General features: G+C 33.9%; 4 protein-coding genes across 4 annotated transcripts in view; all 4 read right to left on the bottom strand.

The window, feature by feature from the left end:
* The window catches only part of LOC114159877 (nuclear GTPase SLIP-GC-like), a 40875-nt gene that overhangs the window by 6261 nt on the left and 13843 nt on the right, over positions 1 to 20771 (bottom strand). The window lies entirely within an intron of this gene.
* Positions 4429 to 6812, bottom strand: LOC114159880 (uncharacterized). The gene is made up of 5 exons (XM_028042125.1): positions 6677 to 6812; positions 6505 to 6586; positions 5951 to 6063; positions 5713 to 5757; positions 4429 to 5265 (listed from the first exon to the last, which is right to left on the bottom strand). The coding sequence occupies exons 2-5, from the start codon at positions 6569 to 6571 to the stop codon at positions 4453 to 4455; spliced, it is 1038 nt and encodes a 345-aa protein (XP_027897926.1). The 5' UTR covers positions 6572 to 6586; positions 6677 to 6812; the 3' UTR covers positions 4429 to 4452.
* LOC114159879 (uncharacterized) lies at positions 9317 to 13733 on the bottom strand. Its single transcript, XM_028042124.1, has 9 exons — positions 13601 to 13733; positions 13411 to 13532; positions 12146 to 12322; positions 11891 to 12045; positions 11687 to 11804; positions 11492 to 11600; positions 11274 to 11407; positions 10537 to 10618; positions 9317 to 9993 (listed from the first exon to the last, which is right to left on the bottom strand). Exons 1-9 carry the CDS (start codon positions 13710 to 13712, stop codon positions 9926 to 9928), a joined length of 1077 nt encoding a protein of 358 aa, XP_027897925.1. The 5' UTR covers positions 13713 to 13733; the 3' UTR covers positions 9317 to 9925.
* LOC114159878 (nuclear GTPase SLIP-GC-like) lies at positions 13781 to 18853 on the bottom strand. Its single transcript, XM_028042123.1, has 13 exons — positions 18628 to 18853; positions 18405 to 18486; positions 17539 to 17651; positions 17406 to 17450; positions 17228 to 17266; positions 16837 to 16861; positions 16672 to 16749; positions 16329 to 16422; positions 15646 to 15862; positions 15317 to 15550; positions 14701 to 14895; positions 14444 to 14612; positions 13781 to 13859 (listed from the first exon to the last, which is right to left on the bottom strand). Exons 2-12 carry the CDS (start codon positions 18469 to 18471, stop codon positions 14538 to 14540), a joined length of 1182 nt encoding a protein of 393 aa, XP_027897924.1. The 5' UTR covers positions 18472 to 18486; positions 18628 to 18853; the 3' UTR covers positions 13781 to 13859; positions 14444 to 14537.

Below are 20771 nucleotides of genomic sequence, written 5' to 3'. Positions count from 1 at the left end.
AAATGCATGTCTACATATATATTCAATATTTAAACCATCTGAGTTAAAGGAAAAATATAGGCAGGTTTAACAAAAGCTTAAATGTAATGTCATCTTTGACCGGCGGAGGCTCTGCGTTCAGGAAAGGAGGTGAGGCAACACAATGCAGTCAAGATGGATTTATTTGAAGCTGCTGGTCACATTTGAACCGACATCCATTTCACAGTGAGACAAAGAAGCTGGCTTTTATACTTTGGGCAATTCCAACACTCATATCAGGTAAAGGTACCAATAGAAATCAGGAACAAACTGACATTTTCCCCCACATTCTCCCCGAACATGAAAGATGGCCAGTCTCCCTACCCAAAAAGAATGTTCAACTAAATGTCACAATGCAACTGAAATAAAGAACTGAAATAAAACGCATTTGGTCTGTAAATAAATATAATATCAATAATCATCATTAGGGATGGAGCCCTGATCTCCATCACAATAAAAAAAAAAGATACTTGGTAAAGTATAAACAATTACAATACATCAATTAAGAAGAGGCAATGCTTTAAGTACTCTGTGAAATTGCATCTCTAGATTTTCAGGAATGTTTTTTCCAGCTTAAAACTTTATTCTTGGTTTATTTCCAACAGAGAATCTACTTACTTCAACAACGTATTGAGATCACTGTCATCTTGTAACATGGCATAGATGCCCCCCATCGTGTTTCTCACGTCAGTTAATATCTTTGCTTCTGTTTCTAGGAATATATAAATAAATAATGAACTATAATGTAAATAAAGAGGATTTTTTTAGAATTTGTTAATTTACAGGTAAAACAATGTGACATACATGATGTTAATTGTGAGACAAAATAAAAAATATTTTTCTACACAAATAATTAGTGTTGCTAAAATTTATTTAGGCAATTTTTCAATTAGAAGCAGAATTCAGCTTCTAAGCACCATACATCTGGAACAAACTTCAGGAAAATCATAAAACAGCCAAAACACTGAGTTCCTTTAAATTTAGACTAAAACCCCACCTGTTTAGAGTTGCTTTTGAAACATTATGAATGAAACATTAATCAACATTTTGACTTGTAACAATAGCATTTGAAAAAATGTAACATTTTAATTACTAACTGTGTGTTCTATGAATTTGTATTTTTAAGACATAACTTTGAACTGTCTTGTTGTTGAAATGTGAGATACAAATAAACTTGATTGATTGATTTATTGAATTAGAAATATAATCTGTCATGTTAATTAAAAAAAGTTTAGTTTTCTTCTAATAAACAATCAACTTTAATTGATCATTTAATACCTTGTCATATAAAGGCATTAAATAATAAATAATATAAAATGCAAAGCATCTGGAGATTTGCAAACTGAGTCAGTATGTCAATCAATGTGAACATACAGATGCAATAGAATCATAATCAGTGACACTTAAATGAAAATTTAGTCCCTCCTCCCACAACCCTACAATAAAAAGAAATCTGGAGGAAAAGTTGAGCTGTAATTTAAATATCCCAATAATATTATTTTATGTGGTATAGAGTGCATAAAAAGAAATACCTGCTGACGAATTTGTCTCACACTTCCTTTTTGCTGCTTGTTGTCCATTGCTGTCCAACTGTTGGTCAGATTTTCGCTTTCCTAGTTTAAAAAGAAAAGTCACTCATATTGGTTTATACCTAGCTGGGTTTTTTATGTCAATGCGCATGAAAAGGTTTTGACTAAGATCTTGTATTTCTCACCCGTGTCATTTGTAGAAGGTAAAACCTGAAGATGAACAGAAAAGTTTGACTATAATTAAAAATGTTTTTCCATTATAACATAACTTAAAAGTTCATAACATTTGTTTTATTGCACTTGCATTTTTATTATACTGATAATAAATTAACATAATAACAACATACTTATGATGTCATCCTGTATGAGATTAAAGATGAGAATTAGAGAATTGCATTGCAATTAAAATAATTGCATTGCAAATAATAATTAAAATAATAATTGCAATGCAATTCTCTAATTCAGTTAACAATATTAAAATTCAGTTAACAATATTAAATGTAATATCTTTCAATTAAAGTAGTAATATCCTTCAATTAAAAGATATATATACATTTTAATTGAACACTAAAACTAAGCAGCCATATCACAGATGTTAGGATAAAATACTTCACTTTAAACTAAAATAAAAATATATTTGACTTACATGTGGTGGAAAATGATGTGTGCTCTCATTTGGCGTTTGTTCTGCCTAGTGATAAAATATTTTTCCAAACCCAAAGTAGGGAAAAAAATCTGTTCAGCCTTTATTATCAATGGACTATTTTATGTAAAATAATAATAATAATAATAATAATAATAATAATAATAATAATAATAATAATGTAAAAGCATATATCCACACTAGTGAAAGTTTTCATATCAAAAACATGTTTTAACAGCACAGGAACATACCTTTAACTGACTGAGTAACTTTTTGAATTTTAACTTTGGTCCCATTTTTGGAATCATCTTATCAATGTCTGCATCCTGAAGCAGATAAAAACTTTCTGTATCAATCCCTTCATCTGTAATCAAACAACATCGCATTAGATATCAGTCATGCCAATATTTGAAGAACTGTTTATCCCTTTGTCCTCTGGGAGGCGCTATGTGGGCGTAAAAAGCTTTTTTCTACTAGAACTTAAACGCCTTATTCATGGTCACATTTATCTGTGTCTTCAAAACATTATTATTGTAATATATTTAACAGGCAACAACATGTAATTAATTCAATTTTACATGCACTGGTACAGAACCACATATACATTGCCTCCACTGTTTTTGTCCATAACAGTTATGCAGCGTAATACATTACCTTTAAATGTTTCAATCAAGTTACTCAGACCGTTCTTGGTTAGCGTGTCACAAACAAAGTCATCCATGACCAAGAACAGAGTCTAGAAGATAAATCATAAAATCATGATATATCTAAGTATTTTTTCACATAGGCAATTCAATTTTTAAATCTGATTAAAAACCCACCTTGTAATGAATAAAATTATGGCAACAACACTTCAGTCTTCAGATGAAGAAGAGAAAAATTATCTCAAAGCTGTTCCACAAAAGTAAAGTTGATTGCTCAAAGTTGTATATTCAAAATGGTAGAAAAGAAGAAAACGAGGAACAGGGAAGTGTGGGTTGGTTAAAAATAGAGGAGTGGCAAAATGTAAAACAGCAAAGGCTTCCACACTGTAAAACAAGCTGCTTGAGTTTAGCCAATTTAATTGGTTCAGGAATATTAAAACTGTATGAAAGCTGGACAAACATTTTAATTCTGACTCTGGTGCAAAAAAACAAAAACAAAAATTAAACCAAAAATATTTTATGACAAGTTCTTAATTTATAAAAAGTCCATACATTTATAGGGAGATTAGAATTTGGGTATTGTCAAATGAAATAATTATTCATACTGTTATTTCTTTTATTAATCAGTTTTATTCTTTAATTTATCATGTGTGTTTCTTGAAGTTGCTCTGCTGCGCAGAGCTTCTGCTCAGAGCTGCACCTTTTACTCTGTTGAGAGGAAGCGCCAAGCCACAATTCATCCTGCGAGGGCAGCTCATTTCACTTCAACAGTCTCATTTCTGTTTAGACACATAACTGCTGACAAAGATGAAATAGTATTTGCACCTGCTCTGTTTAAACTAAACTAAAAAAGTCAGTCTTCTCAAACTCAGTTGTGCAGTTGTCTTTTTTCTTTGTTATTATATTAAAGTGAATTGCCAGAAGTCTTAATAGTAATGGTCAAGAATAATAATAAAAAACATTTCAGATTTGACAGACAAACCACATCTTATTTGTATTCAAGAAATTTGGTTTAAGCCTCAACTAGATTTTATAATCCAAGTATTTACAGCAATAAGAAATCACAGTAATAAAATACAAGGTGGGGGAGTGCCAACTTTCTTGCAAGATTTTTGGGAAAGAATTATGAAGAAATGTATAATATTGACAGATTTTGATAACACAAAACATTTGTGTGTAATGACCCAAACAATTCAATTAAGATTTTTAGTTTTACAAGGAATTCCTCATTCATTAAATGTTCATTTTACTCACATGACACCAGTTATGTCAGTTATGAAGCAGCAGAGACTTGTATGGAAGCAACTAATGCATGTCCAAGCATATTTACAGCTTGTCAGAAGAAATGTAAAACTACTGCTTGGAAGTGGAAAACTAAAACTACTAGTGGAAATAATAGTAAAGAACATTTTGATTCTGTCTAGAGAAATCCACCAAAACAATTTAGAAAAACTAACATCCAGCCAAAGAAGGGATGTTTTGCTCTGCAGAATGTCTTTTCCATGCATTGTTGTAGAGTCAGACCACATCATCTGTGTAACTTGTCCATAAATGGATCTGTGATTTTGTCAAATGTACCAGATCGAATAGAACTACTGATGTTTGGAAAAAGATGAAACTATAGTCTGTATAGTGGCAAAGTGACAGTAAATGAAATCAGTTTGTGGTCACAAATGGACATTTCTAATGCCGTACAGTTTGAAAGCGTTAAAGCAGAGCAGCAGACAAGATCCAGAATGTGACCGTGGCTGTGTGTAGAAAAGTCAACATATTGCTGCATTCCAAAACTGTCCAACAAATAATAAAAGTCCCGCGTCAGAGTGTTGCTGAATTTGTCCATGTGAATGTTGAAATCACCTACTACGATAATATTTGGGGATAAGGACCACAAAAATGTTAAAAGAGAGGAGAAATCATTTAAGAAATCCTTGTTGGACTCAGGAGGGCGATAGATGGTGGCTAAGATGGTGGGTACTGATAAGTGGATTTGTAGTACTGTAGATTCAAAAGAGTTGTAAGTGGGGACACTGACAGAAGATACAAGCCACTTGTCTCTGAAGAGCACTGCGACACCGCCTCCTCGTCCTTCAGAGCGTGGTTGGCTGATGTGAGAATACCCATCCGGCGCAGCCCTTTTTAAATGTGTAAGGTCATTTTTCTTCTGCCAGGTCTCCGTCAGGCATAAGAAGTCAAACTGCTTTTCCCTTAGAAGCTTGGAAACGAAAGACTCTTTGTTGGTGAGTGAGCGGATGTTTAACAAGCTAACAGAGACGGTGATGGTGTTGAGAGACTTTATGCTGGACCTGGTTGGGTTTGATGTCACATTGTTGTCAGTGAGGAGACATTCTCTCGGTCGACCAGGTGATGATGACCTAATTGAACTGGTATCATCTTGGGTTGGACACTCTTCAGATCCAGAGTTAATGCAACACTGAAAGACATATGATAAAGTATTATCTATCTATCTATACTCCTTATTCTAGGCAATGTTTAAAAAAACATAAAGTTAATAATAGAATTTAACATTTTACAAGCTTATATATACCTTTATATATACCTTTTTTAATCAAGTTGGTGTGAAAATGATGTGAAATGATTTGCATTTGCTCATTTTAGTTAAAAGTTTAAAAGTTACCCACTGATAAGCCCAGAATTATTCGTACCTCTGGGAGGATTAAAATTAAGAAATCTAATTGACTTGAATGAAATTAAATTGATAGGAAAGGTAAGTCTAATTCATTAATGCCATAGTCCTTATTCCTTGGTGAAATTAATTGCTTCTACATTCTGCACTCCACATATTAGTTCATAAAAAGAACTGATCCAAGCAATCAAATATTATTTCATATTTATCCAGTGTAAAAGTGTTTGTACATACATGTGCAGGACATTGCTGCATCCCTGGATTTCTGCTTTGTTCTTCCTGTTGACAAGAACATTAGAAACCCAAAGTACATATTAAATAAAACAAAAGTTAAATAAAATGTATGAATGTGAGACATTTAGATTTATTTTAAAGAAGCACCAAAAAGCATTGAGTTACAAAAGCAAGTATCAACAAAAAAATTTCACTAGGCCAAAAATGAGCAACAAAATGGCATAAACCAGGGCATTACCTTTAACAACTGAAATTCCTTTTTGAATTGAATCCTTTGGTCCACTTTTGGAATCAATGTATCAATATCTCGGTCTTCAAGACAATAAAGACTTTCCGTGTCCATTTCTTCATCTGTAATCAAAAGTTGTGTTTAGTCATGTTGATATAATTTAAAGCTGCTGCAGAATTAAGTTTTGTGAACATGGTTCAAAAATCATTGCAAGATACTTCTGCTGCAGTGACAGAGGTTTGTTAACATCTAAAATGGGTGTATAGTAAACACTTGTTAAAAAACTGCTAATTTTATTATGCAGGTAACTGGATCTAATCATGGCCATGCGATAAAAACATAATTATAAAATCATGCATATTCAACTTGTGCCTAATGATGAGGTAGGAAATCAATCGCATAGCATAGCTGTGACCATAACAAAGTTAAAGAACTTGGACCACTGTTCCATGATAATAAGTACAGTATATAATTAATGAAGTTTCACACACATATGAACAACTGCACAAATACATTATCCATGTTGATTTTTTATCCAGCAACAGTACAGTGCAATACTTTACCTTTAAATATTTCTATCAACTCACTCAGACCCCACTGGCTTAGTTTGTCACAAACAAAATAATCCATGACCAAGAACAGAGACTGAAAGATAAATCATAACGATAGGATTTTATATATGTATTGTTTCAGCAAATAGTCAGTTAGAGCTATGAAGTCAGATGAGAAGCGTACCTTGCAAAGAAGAAAGTTATACTTCAGTCAGCAGGAAGAGAAGAGAAAAAATTTTTAATTCAGACAACTTAGTGAGATTTCTGAGGTAAAGTTGATTCGTCAAGGCTTACAAACAAAATGGCAGAAAGCAAGAGTTGGGAAAGAGGAACAAGAAGGCGTGGCATGTGAGGACTGGAAATGCAAAAGGGGAAATGTGGGCTGGTTGAAAAAAGGAGGGGTGGCAACACTGAGACGCTTCCACACTGTTAAACAAACTGTTAGTTTAACTAATTAAATTAGTTTAAGAATTTATGTGTGCAGATTAACCAGTATTTCTTTAAAAGAAGTATAAGTTTAACACTTAAATATTAATCTGATAATCAACCTATTGTACTCGCTGTACAAAACGTATACTTCTTTTAAAAAAATACTGATTATTCTGCACACATAAATTCTTAAACTAATTAGGAATTAGTTTAAGAATTCTTAAACTAATTCTTAAACTAATTAGTTTAATTAAACTAGTTTAATTAGCGTACCTTTAGTACGCTCTGTACACTTTTGTACAGCGGCTTTCTCTCTCTGATGATGACACATTAACAGTTTTTCTGGAACGGTAAGTTATTTCTCACATCAACACATTCAGCAGTCAGTACGCAAGCACAACTGACATCGGTAAAACGTCCACCTGCCTCTGGCTCATTGGTTGTTTTTGACTGGGAGCCGTGCATTTCTTCAGAGAGCTATAGTAGCACTGGGAGGAGGTGTGTTTTTTTCTGTCTCATATACTTTCACAACATGGTGACAGTTTTAACAAATATGTTAAAAAGAGTTTATTCTAAAAATTACTGCAGCTTTAAAGTGAGCACTAAAACACACAATTAGGCATCTTTTTCTTACCGCTCAGCTTTAGAGTAGCCTTCCTGAAGATCTGTTGACAGCTGAGAGTTTAGATGTTTTCATTGTAAAAGCAATGCTTTATGGTTTAACTCTTAAATTAGATTTTTTGTTTTTTGCAATCTTAGAAAGAATTCCAAGATCCTATTACGTTTTTAAGAGTTTGGCAAGTTCTATAATGTTGTTGACAATATTGTTATTTTGGATTTAGTAATTATCTTGAATTGAGCATTTCTATACATTTTGTTTATTTAATGCATTTACTTCTGTAAATTCATCTTCAGAGTTTCCACAATTTGCACAGTTGTGTTTTCTCAGGTCATTCTATTCTGTATTTGATAGAAGTATCTGACACTTTTGTTTTTTCCTCTGCTTATTATTAACTTATATGGTACTGTAAGAAGTGCTCTTCAGTATGAAAGATCACATCAACATCCAGCAGAGAAACCACTACTCTCTGTTGGCACGCTATTGAAACCATTCCAGTATTTTACATCAGCTTCTTTTTGAGACTCGACTTACTTCTTTAGAACAAATCTACAAAATATAAAATTGCATCTTCCTGTTTCTTCCTGGCAGTTGTCAGACACTGCATGTTGGCAGTTTGAATCATTTTACTTGGTTTGTTTCACTTCACTTGTCAGTCATGATGAGATGCAACAACTGATATTATCATTAAATTTCTCAATACTTTGAAGAAACCCCACCCAGAAAATTCCAAGGAAGTGGAATATATTACGTACATTTCTTTTCAGAAAACGAAACCATAAAACTTCAAAGGAAAACAGTGAGAAAAGTCTGCCTAGGGGGTTTTTCATCTAATGTGATTTACTAGATGGCACTGTTTCATTACATAACAGCTTGTATAGAAGGACAAAACAAACCGTTTCCCATGTTGGGTCTTCTCTCAGTCATATTGTGAGTTTGAACAAAGAGATTTACTGTTGTAAGGCTTGTCTCTGTCTGTATCAGTTTCTCCCGGTGTGGTGGAAATGGTAAGTGATCCACTGTAACTATACATTAAAGTTACTCATAGATCTCAATTAGAAATGACTCAATGTCCCTGTATCCAGTCGAGCCGAGGACATAATGCAACACTGTTTTGCACGCACTCACTGGGATGTGTTGAAACAGGCAGCATTACGCCCAGCTTCATCTATTAATCTAGATGCTTAAGGTTAGCATGTCTGAGGCCAGGTATGAACTGGCTGTCTGGTGTAACTGGCAATGCCTGGTTGGCTGATGCCCAAACAGAAACTGTCAGAACTTAACCAATTTTTATGGCCATGGCTTTGTAAACTTTGTAATTATGTCTTGTTCAACTTTGTGTTAATTTCACGGTTTAATTCACTAAAGAAAGTTTGTTATTTCAATTCATATAACTGCCTTTGTATTTCATTTAAACACACCACTACGCTATACCCAAACCTATTGGCCCATTGGTTTAGTTTTTCCAGTATTCTTCATCAATGTGTTACAATATTATGATTGCTTTTACTTCAAACCATAGATTGATGTTATATTTATAAATCCACAAGCAATGTTTATAGTTTGTGGATCTATAAGTGTAACTTCATTTGTGTTCAGCTGTTTGGAATTTGTGGGTCCTAAAAGCAAACAATTCTAGAAATGATAAGATTTACATATATTTTTATTACATTTTCCTATGATTTTTACATTACAACAGATGATTACTTTTTTTAATGAAAAAACAACACAGTAGAACAGGTACAATTAAGAAAGCCCAACTGTTCACAATATTCATTTATCACACACTGTAAAAATTTATATTTTTTGCCAAGATTGTACAAATTAACATTCATGTCATTTATATTTGTTGCAGGATATGAAAGTTGACAGGAAATATTAGTTGCTGTGTTAGCTAATAACACATTCATACACATAAATTCAAACATCATTTATTTATTATTAATATTCAGAAAATACACATAACAAAAACAATCTTTTATGTGAGGAATGGTTCTGACCTGTCATTATTATGAAAATATATTTATATTATTGCTTAGCATTGACTTGCCAACAGCTTGCTTAAAATAAATGGGAATGCTGGCAGTGTTTAAGGACATATAAATCATATCTACAACATAGGCGCCAATAAAATCAGTACATCAAATCTGTACAAAGAAGATTTCATGTGGCCAATCAGAGCATTTACACCTGGTGATAAAACAGAAACAAAGACATACAGATATTAGAATATTGTGTCATTGCAATGATCCTAAGAGGATGATTGTAGGTCAGAATGTTATAAATGAAAGAAAATACAAAGTATCATAAATCTTTGCTAACATGTCTGGAAAGAAAGTTCGCAGTCACTGCCATTTATAAATGTCATGTCCATTTTAAGGATATTTATGCGTCCATGCTGCTGCTCAACTCCTCGCAGAGTTTCTGCACCATTCCAAGCTCAGTTGACACATCTAAGGAAGCAATTTTTGTCATTATGTGTTTGTTGTGATTATAGGAATGTTAGTGACATATTTCCAGTTATGACCAAAAATAATTCATCCCCTTGACAGATTTATATTCAAAAGTATTTTCAATCATTGAAGATGTTTGTATTTAATAGGAAATGAAAGAAGCCTTTCTCAAAAGATGATAAGACATAAAACAATTGATTTTGTTTGCTTCAGTTTTAGCGAATAACTCCAAGCACTAAATTATTTATAGTCTTAGTTAATACATTTTTTAAATATTAATTAAAATATCTATTGGTACTCCACCAATCAAATGTTCTTATAATTGCTGACTACAGTTTTTTTTCACCTGGTTTTTAGACAATTTAATGAGCTCAAACTTTTTGAGGTTGGACGGCCATTTTCAACCTCCTCCGCTTGATTAAAGCTAAAACTCTGGTTGGATCACTTCAGACAAAAATTTTGTTTCCAGTCAGAAGAGATATCTTAAACCAAAGATTACTTTTAACCTAAAACTGCCAAGAGCGGATGATGTGGTAATTTTACCTGGAATTGTACAGTCTTCAGTATTGAGGGACAGCTCAATAGATTCCATCATGTCTTTTTCCAGAAGTCCCAGGATATCCGCCTAATTTATAATCATAACAATTAGTAAGCATTTATTGCAAATATGATACAAGTTTACAAATGCTTATAAATGTTGGAACGCCTCTTTTCAACACTCATATAGAAGCAGTTTAGTTTAGATTGAATGTAGCTAAATACAGGAAATCCTGGAAAACAACTCAAAAGAGGCTGCAGAAGACTGTACCTCACCATCCAACAGGACAACACTCAATATGCAGCCAGAGGTACAGAGGAACGCTCAAAGTCAATGTACAGATGTAAATCCAACTGAGAGCCAGTGGCAAGACTTTAAATTCAGACAATTCAGTCTGACAGAGTTTTTGCAAGGAAGAATAGGGAAAATATTTAATCTCTAGAAAAGCAAACTTGGTAGAAAAATATTCTAAAATATACTATTACCTCAGTATAACCTCAAGGGAATGAAAACAAAAACAAAATCACACTTTTTAGATTCATATTCCTAAACAATATTCAAAAAATAATGCTCCTTCCAATTCACAATGATTCATTTGTGCTAGTGTATAAATAAATAAATAATTTAGTCTTAGTGGTTGTAATTGATAAAATATCAAAAACCTGAATGGATATGAATGCTTTTAAAATACATTGTCTTTTAAATGTAATTATGCAATTTTAATGTATAAAATGAAACAAACCATCAGTTTAAGGAGAAGCTCCAACATGACATTCTTGGCTTTCTCAAACATGCTGTTCTGAAAATTGTACACATATTGCTGTATTGTTTCCCTTATGTTCTGCAGTGTGTTCTTTCCTCGAAACTGTGCAGCCTCTGCAAAAAAAAAAGTTAATTAATGTCCAAACAATAACACAAATTAGTAACATCTGTTTTGATTAAAAATGTAGCTGTTGTTACTTTCATAGCACTCTTTCATGATTTCCTCAACTGTTTTGGTTAGACTCATGTAGATTACTTTTTTGTTGTCACGAATCATTTTGTTCAGTTTTGTCTTTAGCTTTTCCTCCTAAGAAAAAAATAGTCAAGAGTCAATGAATTGTCCTATTACAAATATTTAGAGCAGATGGATTCAGTAAAAATGTTTTCTAATACCTCCGTCTTAAGAAAAGTCAGCTGCAGGTCTGCATCCTTGTACTTTGGTTTTAGTTTTTCAACGTCAAGTGAAAACCTATTGATCACTCCATTGAATGGACCACAATTTCCTTCATTGCTGAAAATTTTCATCACATTTAAATTATTTATAGAAGTGTAAGTTCCTCAGTTTCAGGAAAGCATCTGTGTTTATAAAGTTCTTACGGAAAAGTTTTTCTGAATTCCTCATCGATGCTTTTACTCAAGAATGAAGTTAATTTCATGTTGAAATTTATTTCTTTCCCCTTTTTTGGTTTGTGGATGCCACCATTTTTGACGACACTCTTCAGGATGTAGTATTGGGCACTTCCACTCTTTCTCTGGGGAAAAAACAGATATTAAAAAGAAATAAATAAAAAGACAAAAATAGAAACCGTTTAGAACATAGATTCGTATAAATGCAACTATCAGATTACGTACTGTAGGATATAAGAAGAATTTCAGAATATTTTTACAAGAACTTTTGGATTTTTCAACTCCTTCATTGAGACATTTTATGAAGGTGGTGTAGATCTCCCGCATTTCATCTCTGATTTCATCAAGTTGACAATTCAGGTTTGTCTCAAGGTCATCAGACACAACTTTACAACAGCCAGCCTAAAAAAAACACACATTCTTCATTTAAAGCATCATTAACTGAGTCATTTTAAGTTCACTGCATCCTGGGTCTCCACACAACAACAATTTTTACTTTATCCTATATTCTGGGTTTATGATATTGGGACAGAAATTAGCAAGTTTTAATCAAACATTAGATCAGAATGTTTGAACCACAGTTTGTTATGTTGAAAAAGTAACTGGAACAAACTTCAAATATAGAATTGCTAACAGATCAGTAAGAAGTAAGAATCTTTTTAGACGTTGAGGTTATTATTAAAAGCTGCAGTACGTAACTTTTATAAAAAAAAATGTTTTTACATATTTGTTAAAACTATCACCAGGTCATCATGACCGTATGAGACAGATCTATGAAAAGATCGAGCTCCTCCACTTCCTGCCTGTGCTGCTGCTGCCTTCTAAATAAATACACTGCTACCAATCAAAAGAACTAACCTGAGCCAGAAGAAGTGACTTAGTGCTGTCAATCAAACTTGTGAACATGCTGCAAAATGTGTTAATGGGGGAGAAATGACTAAACATTAAAGGAAGACTGGTGGCCATTCTAACTATCCTTACCATTAACGACAGGCCCTGCTGATGGGGAGAAACTATATCATAACACAGTATTAGTCACTTCATTTTACTTCAAATGTGGCTTGACATCCTCTATATGGGATATACTTTTCTTATAATTCCTTCCCTTTAGATAAAAATAGACCAGGTTAAAACTTCAGTACGTAACTTTTATTAAAAAAATATATATATATTTTGTTTTACATATTTGTTGAAACTGTCACTGTGTGATGACTGTACAATATGAAACAGAAAATATGTGACAACATCTAGCTCCTCTGCCTTCTCCAAGAAGGCAATAGAAGCCAACTAGAAACAACCAAGCAGAGTCAAAAGGATGATCTTGCTGCTGTCAATCATTCCTGTGTCCACGCTGCTCACCCTCCCTGAACCCCCCTAATATTTGTTAGGGCAAATGACTTTTCTGTAAATCTCTGTACCACAAAATGTGCGTCTTCTTTAGATATTCAAGATTACTGGGAAAATTAAGATTTTTCTTTTCTCAGCCTTACCACTTTTTTCAAGCTGGCCCCTTGCATCAAAGACAGAATCCCTTGAGCTCCAGAAACGTAATTTAGTGTCACTGAGTGAGAGTCGTTTAGATTTTGCAAAAAATCTTGAAGCTCTGGAATTTCTTGGAAAAGACAATTAGGTCATATTAGCATCATACTGAGGAATCTTCCATTTTAAGTTGTAGCCTACCAGTGTCCTCCGGCTTTAGGTTTTTTGGTTTCAGAAACTCTGCAGAGCTCACTGTGAAGACTTTGAAACACTCATTACTAAAATATTTCTGTGGAGAATTGAATTTGCTCATGTTATTTAATTGTAGACGGTCAATTTGAAAATCAGATGCAGTTCAAAGCTCACCTTTATCTTGCTTAGCTTGTTGAATTCTTTGCCCACTGCTTCCTTGGCTTTTAAGTTTCTATTTACGATTAAGGCCTGAATATCAGCTGGTGAACTAAAAGAAAACATTCACTAGTGAAAACGTTATGACACAAATCACATCATTAAATGTAGCAACTACTACAGATATAAATGAAGCACCTTGAAAAGTATTTGAACCTTTTTTAATAGTTTGAATAGTGGAGACTTAGAATAAAAATCAGCAACATTTCATAAATGAACTTTCAGTGACAATAAAGGATAAAAAAAAACATTTTCACACATTTATTTTACTTTGTGGGGACCTTATACTTCCCAGAGTATCTATGTGTTCCTTTAGTCAGCTTAGTCATATTTTTTACTTGAAACTATAAATGTCTGTTCTAGTTTCAGTTTACTGAAAACCTCTTACACATTTTTCTTTAAGTCATTTATCTACACTCATAAACCAGTTAATCGCTTTTGGTGGATGTTTAGCTCAATGTCCATGACAATGATTCCCAAAAGATAACAATGTACGTCATAGCACTGTTAGTGTTGTGTTTTTTTGACACCATGTAACACCGTTTGTAAGTACAAGTATTAAGCCTTTGACCCATCCTCACTGATGTCTGAACTGACTCTTAAAATTTTCCACTTTTAGTATATTAGCAAACTTACGCATCATGTAACTCTCCTAAAACATCAGACTTGGTGCAGATGAAGTGAATGTTTCGACACTCGCCACCGTTTCCAAGGAAATTACTGGCCCTTTTCAGGATCTCCCAGGATTCTCTATCAGATGCTGCTCGGTTGATTTCAGATACGATCCACACCGTAGAACAACAATCTGAGGTGACGTTGTTACAATGAAAATGAATGCTTTAAAAATATGAAAGTTGAAAGACTGAAGACTACAGTACCAAGGTATAATGTACCTTTTTCCACATTGTATCTCGGCTCTTGTTACGGTCTCCATTTCCAGGAAGGTCCACAAGTGTGACATGCTGGAGAAAATTATTTTGGGGCACTTTGACAGTGACACACTTCACAATTGGCCAGTACCACCTTTTTATATCTTTGTCTTCTCCTTGTTTGGTGTACTTCAACATTTTTGCAGATAGCTCTATAGCCTGACGGAGCAAACAAAGCAGTCCATGAAATGGAAGGTGAAGCACACATGGTGTGTGTCTCCACCTCGAAGAAAGCTCTACTTAGATAGTTAGAAACCAAAGGTGTTCTTTGAACTGAGCAGCTAACGAAGAACTGGCAACATTTCAAACATTAATTATCAAGTTTAGCTACATATTCACATTTGGATTAAGGTATGGACTTATTCATGTTAAAACACAAGTATGATTCATACACCTCCACTTTTTGTATACCTGTATTCATTATATGAATGACCCCAAATGTTGTTTTAGTTTTCGACTGGGTCAATTTAGAGGGCCAGGTGATGCCGAAAGTCTATCGTTCAAAACCACAACCTAGTAAATAAAGCCTGGCCAGTTTTGATTTGTCACTATCTTTCCAGACCTAAAAGTCACATCTTACCGATTCACAAGTTAAAATCTTCTTTGTGGACTGAAGAAACTCTGGAATCTCTCTGAAGTATCTGTTGTCCATGAGTTGTTGTGATGATTTTTGTTTCCATTCTTCTCCATATAGTGCTGTAAGCTTCTCAATAAGGTCATGATGACCATCGTTCTCTTCATCATCGTCATGCTTCTCTTGCTCTTCGTCATCCTCAAGAAAGCGATCTACAGTCCCCAACTCATCTTCCCACTCCTGAAAAGAAAATATTGTGTTGGGTTTAAGTGTGTAACCCCGCAATGCCTTATGTTAGATAAAATATGAACAAACAGTTTGATGGTTCTGTTTACCTCTTTGTTGATGAACTCGATCTCTGCTTCATAATTTGAGTTGAGAGCGTTCGCCTCCACTTTGATCATGACCGAGGTACATGCATCTACATCTCCAGATGGCAAAAGTTTCTTCACACCAATGACTGCATTAATCAATGAGGTCTTTCCAGCTCCAGTTTTACCAAAAACACCAACCAGCTCCCTTTTGTCTGTTTCCAAATCTCTAATTTTGGTCCTGTTAAAAATTAAGAAAAAATAAAATTGCTTCCACCTGTGTGCAGAATTATCTAAAAAGTTAACACTGGCATGTCTCTCTCATGCTTTCAGAATGGCACACTTTTGTAGATCACATGGTCATGGCCATAATTTGCCTGTATTCCTGAAGGCTTAGCAGCACCGGTGCACATGAACTTCATATTATGTAATCACCATCCACCAGACTAATTACTCTTCACAAACACTGCCATCATGATATGAAAATATTTTGTTTCATGAATTTCTGTGGAATTACCAGAGAAGCCAAATGATGACAGGAGGTAGGAAGTTTTGTGACAAATTGTGTCTTTAATTAAAACAAAATTAAACAAACCTACAAAACTCAGAGAAGAGAGAAAAAACCCACATAAACAGGGAAACTTTGAGCTCAAGCTTGTAATTATTTGTTTGTAAGGCATGACAAAATAATAGAAAATTATACTTACATAAGGAATTCATTAAGATCTGTTGTCTCTTGATTTTGTAGTTTAGCATGAACATGTGTCATTATGTTTTTCACATCATTCAGTATCATTGATTCTGTTAGTGAAAACCATACAAAGGCTTAGCAACAATAGTGAACATTTAATGCAAAGGAAGTTAATTTTGTTGCTCCTCTCACTTCGTCAATGCAATCTTTTACCAAAGAAGTTCAAACTAAACATAATTTAAGCAAAATATATTTTGTTTATTATAATACACTGACAAAATATTTTACGCTTACCTAAAAATGCGTCACATTTCTACATCAACATTATTTTGACACCTTTGATCAAAACATATCAATACCTGTGAATTGAAATCTTTCATGCTGTCGCTTTGGTTTCTTTATGCTAGATTCTTCCTGAAGGTCAAGTTTTCGCTTTCCTTTTTACAAAAACATAAATAGATGGGTAAATTAGATGGGTCTCTCAAAAACAATAAAAAATATGAAATATAGGTTGGATTTCCCACCTGTATTACTCGTGGAGGGTAAAATCTGAGGATGCACACAAAAATGACTTTTTAAGATTTTGTATATTTAAATTAAATATGTTTACTAGGTTTTTGGCTGGATATTATAAGAAACATTATTTTATTTGACTTACAAGAATAAAAGGTTACTCTTACTCTTTACATAAACATTGCTGTCACAGGGGCAATTTATTTAAAAAAAAATAGGACCAATATGTAGCATCCACCACATCTAGGAGTTATGATTAGGTTACTTCAGAAGGCAAGTGCCTGTCCTAGATTTATTCAGGAGTGTCAGAATAAGGAGGCCCAAATATATAATACAAAAGATGCTTTTCCAGTTTTTGTTTGCAAAAAAAGGAAATAGAGACCAGAATTCTCCTACACTTACCGTTGTCAAATCAGTTGCATCTTCATTCTGCACTTGACACTAAGGTAAAAATAATTAATTTTGTTAGGCAAACACAGTTTTACTAAATTAAAGTATATTCCCAGTCTAAGATCATTTAGGTACTGATAGTTAATGGATGTAATACTTGACATTTGTAGTCAGAATAGGTTTAACTTACTGGTTTAGGACAAACTTCTTTTTCACCATTAGTGTTTTCTTCTTCCTAAGATGAAAATAAAATGTTACATACACAATGGTTTTTACATAGGCACAAGCCATGGTACTAAATGTTTAATAATGTATTGCATTACCTTTAACCGATTGAGTCTTTTCTTGAACCGTGCTCTCGGTCCCACTTTTGTTATCAGCTTGTCAATATCTTGATCCTCAAGACAATAAAGGCTCTCTGTGTCAACCCCTTGATCTGTAATCCAATGAGACTCTGTTAACCACAACCTTAGAAATATAATTTAAAGAGATGCAAAAATCTATTTTATGCAGGAGAGGAAATGTTATAAACAATGTTATTTATTGCTAAGAGACCATTTTTTCTATGCCATGAAGTGCTTGTATGAGAAAACCCTTTTTATAAAATAAGTGTAGAGCTCTTGTATTTTCAGTAAATGGAAAATACAATGATGGTGAAAGGAAAGGGAGAGGGTCACCAATAAATTATACTACTTTCCTTGTACATAGTTTATTTTGTAACATCACCAGCCTGAAAATGACTTTGCCTGGTACTTTAGTTTGTTTAATTTCTCCTCAAACTTTTCACAAAAGTCATGCTTCATGTTTAAATTTGGGCATTTTTACATGATGCTGCCAGGCTGTAAACATTTATGCTATTAAAGTAAAATTTGGCTCTCAAGAGCTGATTTAAAAAATAATAATAAAAACCATTCAAATGTTTAGTAGATTTTACAGTGCCATCTAATGGAGAAACAAAGGTTGGACCCTTTAAAACACATTAACGAGAGGTTTGACAAAAAAATTGAACAAAAATATATATGCACTTCACTTGTTAAACAACAGTTGTGATTGTTTTTAAAACTATGTCCAGTCAGGAGAACAAAGTGCTTTTATTTCTACAGCTAAAGTTATGCCAATGTTGGTAAACCAAATAAAATGGAAAAAAAAGACATTTCCTCATTAGTAGTCAAGATTTGTCATACTTTACCTTTAAATATTTCAATAAACTCACTGAAACCCCACTGGCTTAGTTTATCGCATACAAACGTATCCATTTCCAAGAACCGAAACTGAAAGTGAAAAAATCTGATCGTCAGGAAGAGCGATTACTACGCAGCATTACTATAACATCTTCCCGGTAAGCTGGTGCTGAAAAAATGCAGATAGGATAACATTTTAAGAGTTCAAATTAGCACATTTGAAATGCTCACCTGCTTCTGAAGGGAATGCAAAGACCTAAGTCAAACAGGATGGGAGGAGAAGAAAAGAGCAAAACGACAGGGTCAAAGAATCCCGGAAAGTTGCGGAAAAAAATACAAAGCAAACCTTTAGAAGAAGATAACATGAAATGTTGCAGGTTTTCTCACAGAGAGGCAGATTACTGAGCAAAAAAAAAAAAGGAAGAAGAAAAAACATTGAAAGTAGGGGGTGTGGTTTGCAGGAAAACTCGTGACACGTGAGGAGGCGATCAAAAGAGAAAAGCGGCTGATTGTAAAATGGCAGAAGCAGTCATTAGAAAAAATACAGATGTCATTTTTACATATAAAAAAGTAAAGATACAAATACCCTGGCAGGTATGTTTTTAGTTAATATGTTGCATATTTCTTTAAATGTCTTTGTACAGCTATAAAACTTGCTACACGTCTTAGTTAAAGGGGCAGAATGTAAAATCAACTTTATATTTTTTTTTAGCTTGAAATCATGTTATAATGTTATTTCCTCTTCAAAAGCATAACTGGAGAGTTGATTTCATTCTTTTACCAGAGTTGCACTGAGAAGTAGCTGGCATAACAGGTCTTCCACGCAGTTCCACCAGGTGTTTGCTAATTGCGTCGGCTTGTTTAGGATCTGGGTGGTGTAATGTTTGTACTGCAGTACATAAAGGAACGCTTCCTTTATGTACTGCAGTACAAACATTAGATGCAGTACAAACATCTAATGTTTGTACCTTGTACAAGTTTTTTGCATAAGGATATTCAGCATGTTCTTAAATACCTGGTTCCCATGACACCATACTCTCTGTTTTGCACATAACCTTTGTACAGTACATAAAGGAAGCCAAGTCTTTTAAAGTTATCTGGTTAATTAACTAAAAGCATCAGTCATTATACCCTCAGGTTTCTACCCCCTCCCATCACCACCTACTGGTGCTGCATATCATTACAGGTGGAGAAGTGACGGCGGGGGTTGGGCTGCTCTAGCTTGGAAACCGCAGCTCAAGCTACAGTTTCAAAATAAAGAAAATGAAGAATACAGAACAAGTGATTAAAAAAAACACAAGTCAAAGATAACCATAAAACTAAACCTAACTAAAAATACAGTAAGAACCAAACAACCACGTGATGATCATTTCCTCACAGTAAGTCCAGAGAAAACCTTTTAGTCTGTCCATGAAGAAATCAAAGGTCCACTAGTTGTTAGTGAGAGGTAGGACCTCAAGGTTCGTGAAGGTAGCAAACAACAAATCTCAGAAATGTACCCCAAAGAGGGTTCTCTTGCTCTCCAGATGTAAGATGGAGGGCCGGGGCCAGCCCAAGGCATAAGCACACTAAGCAGCCGCTTAGGGCCCCAGGGTCACTAAGGGGCCCCTTCAGAGGAGCTGATTTTTCTTTTTTTTTGTAATAATTTCTGTCATAATATCAAAAACACACAATATCACTATGAGGTGATTTGTTTTTACAATAATATATGTTTGATAATTTATGTAGAAATTATTATTTTATTGATATAAAGAAAATAAATAAATTGCTCTTGGGGCCCCTGGTGACTGCAGTAGGTACCGCATGCTTCACTGGTAAGACGAACTGCTGTGCAAAGAGCAGTGCACATTAAGATGTCCAGAAAGCTTCGGTCAGAAGTTAAGTAAGCAAAACAATGTCTCAAGAATCCTTCAGGGAGGGAGGAAAAAAAGAGGAAGATTAGAAAAAGCCAAGATGAAGGTATGTTTTAATGTGCTTTAGTAATGTAATGTAATGTAAAAGATTTGTAAAGCTGAAAATAGAAAATTAGCTTGATGGAGACCTGCAACGGTCCAGTTCAACAGTCAAACATTTATGCTAGGGTCTTTGTGTTTTTGTGAAACTGAGTTTAAACTTTAAATGAGTTGATTCTCATGGTTGACTCTGTATATTTCTGAGGTATTTTTGGCTTCAAAATGCTCTGTTTGATAACGTTTGATAACAATAATTAAAACTTCTCAATGTTTGACATTGTCTAGCAAAATGTTTTTATGTCAGGCTACATAGCTGCTACATCGATGAGCTACTTTATGCTGTGGTTGGGGATTTGTTGTTTGCTGCTGAGCATAATCATTTTGTGACTAAAACAAACATTATTTTTACATCAACTTCTAAGT

This window comes from Xiphophorus couchianus, chromosome 16 (genome assembly GCF_001444195.1).
Source record: "Xiphophorus couchianus chromosome 16, X_couchianus-1.0, whole genome shotgun sequence".
Classification (NCBI taxonomy): domain Eukaryota; kingdom Metazoa; phylum Chordata; class Actinopteri; order Cyprinodontiformes; family Poeciliidae; genus Xiphophorus; species Xiphophorus couchianus.
This window is presented reverse-complemented; position numbering and strand designations above follow the sequence as displayed.

Bases quoted from the DNA above. Each gene is read 5' to 3' on its own strand.
- LOC114159878 (XM_028042123.1), bottom strand. From the start codon at position 18,471: ATGGATACGTTTGTATGCGATAAACTAAGCCAGTGGGGTTTCAGTGAG. The intron at 17,451-17,538 runs GTAATGCAATAC...TTTTCATCTTAG, and splicing joins AAAGACTCAATCGGTTAAAG to GAAGAAGAAAACACTAATGG. The intron at 15,863-16,328 runs GTAAGTATAATT...AATTTTTAACAG, and splicing joins GATCTTAATGAATTCCTTAT to GACCAAAATTAGAGATTTGG.
- LOC114159880 (XM_028042125.1), bottom strand. From the start codon at position 6,571: ATGGATTATTTTGTTTGTGACAAACTAAGCCAGTGGGGTCTGAGTGAG. The intron at 5,758-5,950 runs GTAATGCCCTGG...TCTTGTCAACAG, and splicing joins AGGAATTTCAGTTGTTAAAG to GAAGAACAAAGCAGAAATCC. The intron at 5,266-5,712 runs GTATGTACAAAC...TATGTCTTTCAG, and splicing joins TGCAGCAATGTCCTGCACAT to TGTTGCATTAACTCTGGATC.
- LOC114159879 (XM_028042124.1), bottom strand. From the start codon at position 13,712: ATGAGCAAATTCAATTCTCCACAGAAATATTTTAGTAATGAGTGTTTC. The intron at 11,805-11,890 runs GTAAGAACTTTA...GAAAATTTTCAG, and splicing joins GAATTCAGAAAAACTTTTCC to CAATGAAGGAAATTGTGGTC. The intron at 11,601-11,686 runs GTATTAGAAAAC...TTTTTTTCTTAG, and splicing joins TGACTTTTCTTAAGACGGAG to GAGGAAAAGCTAAAGACAAA.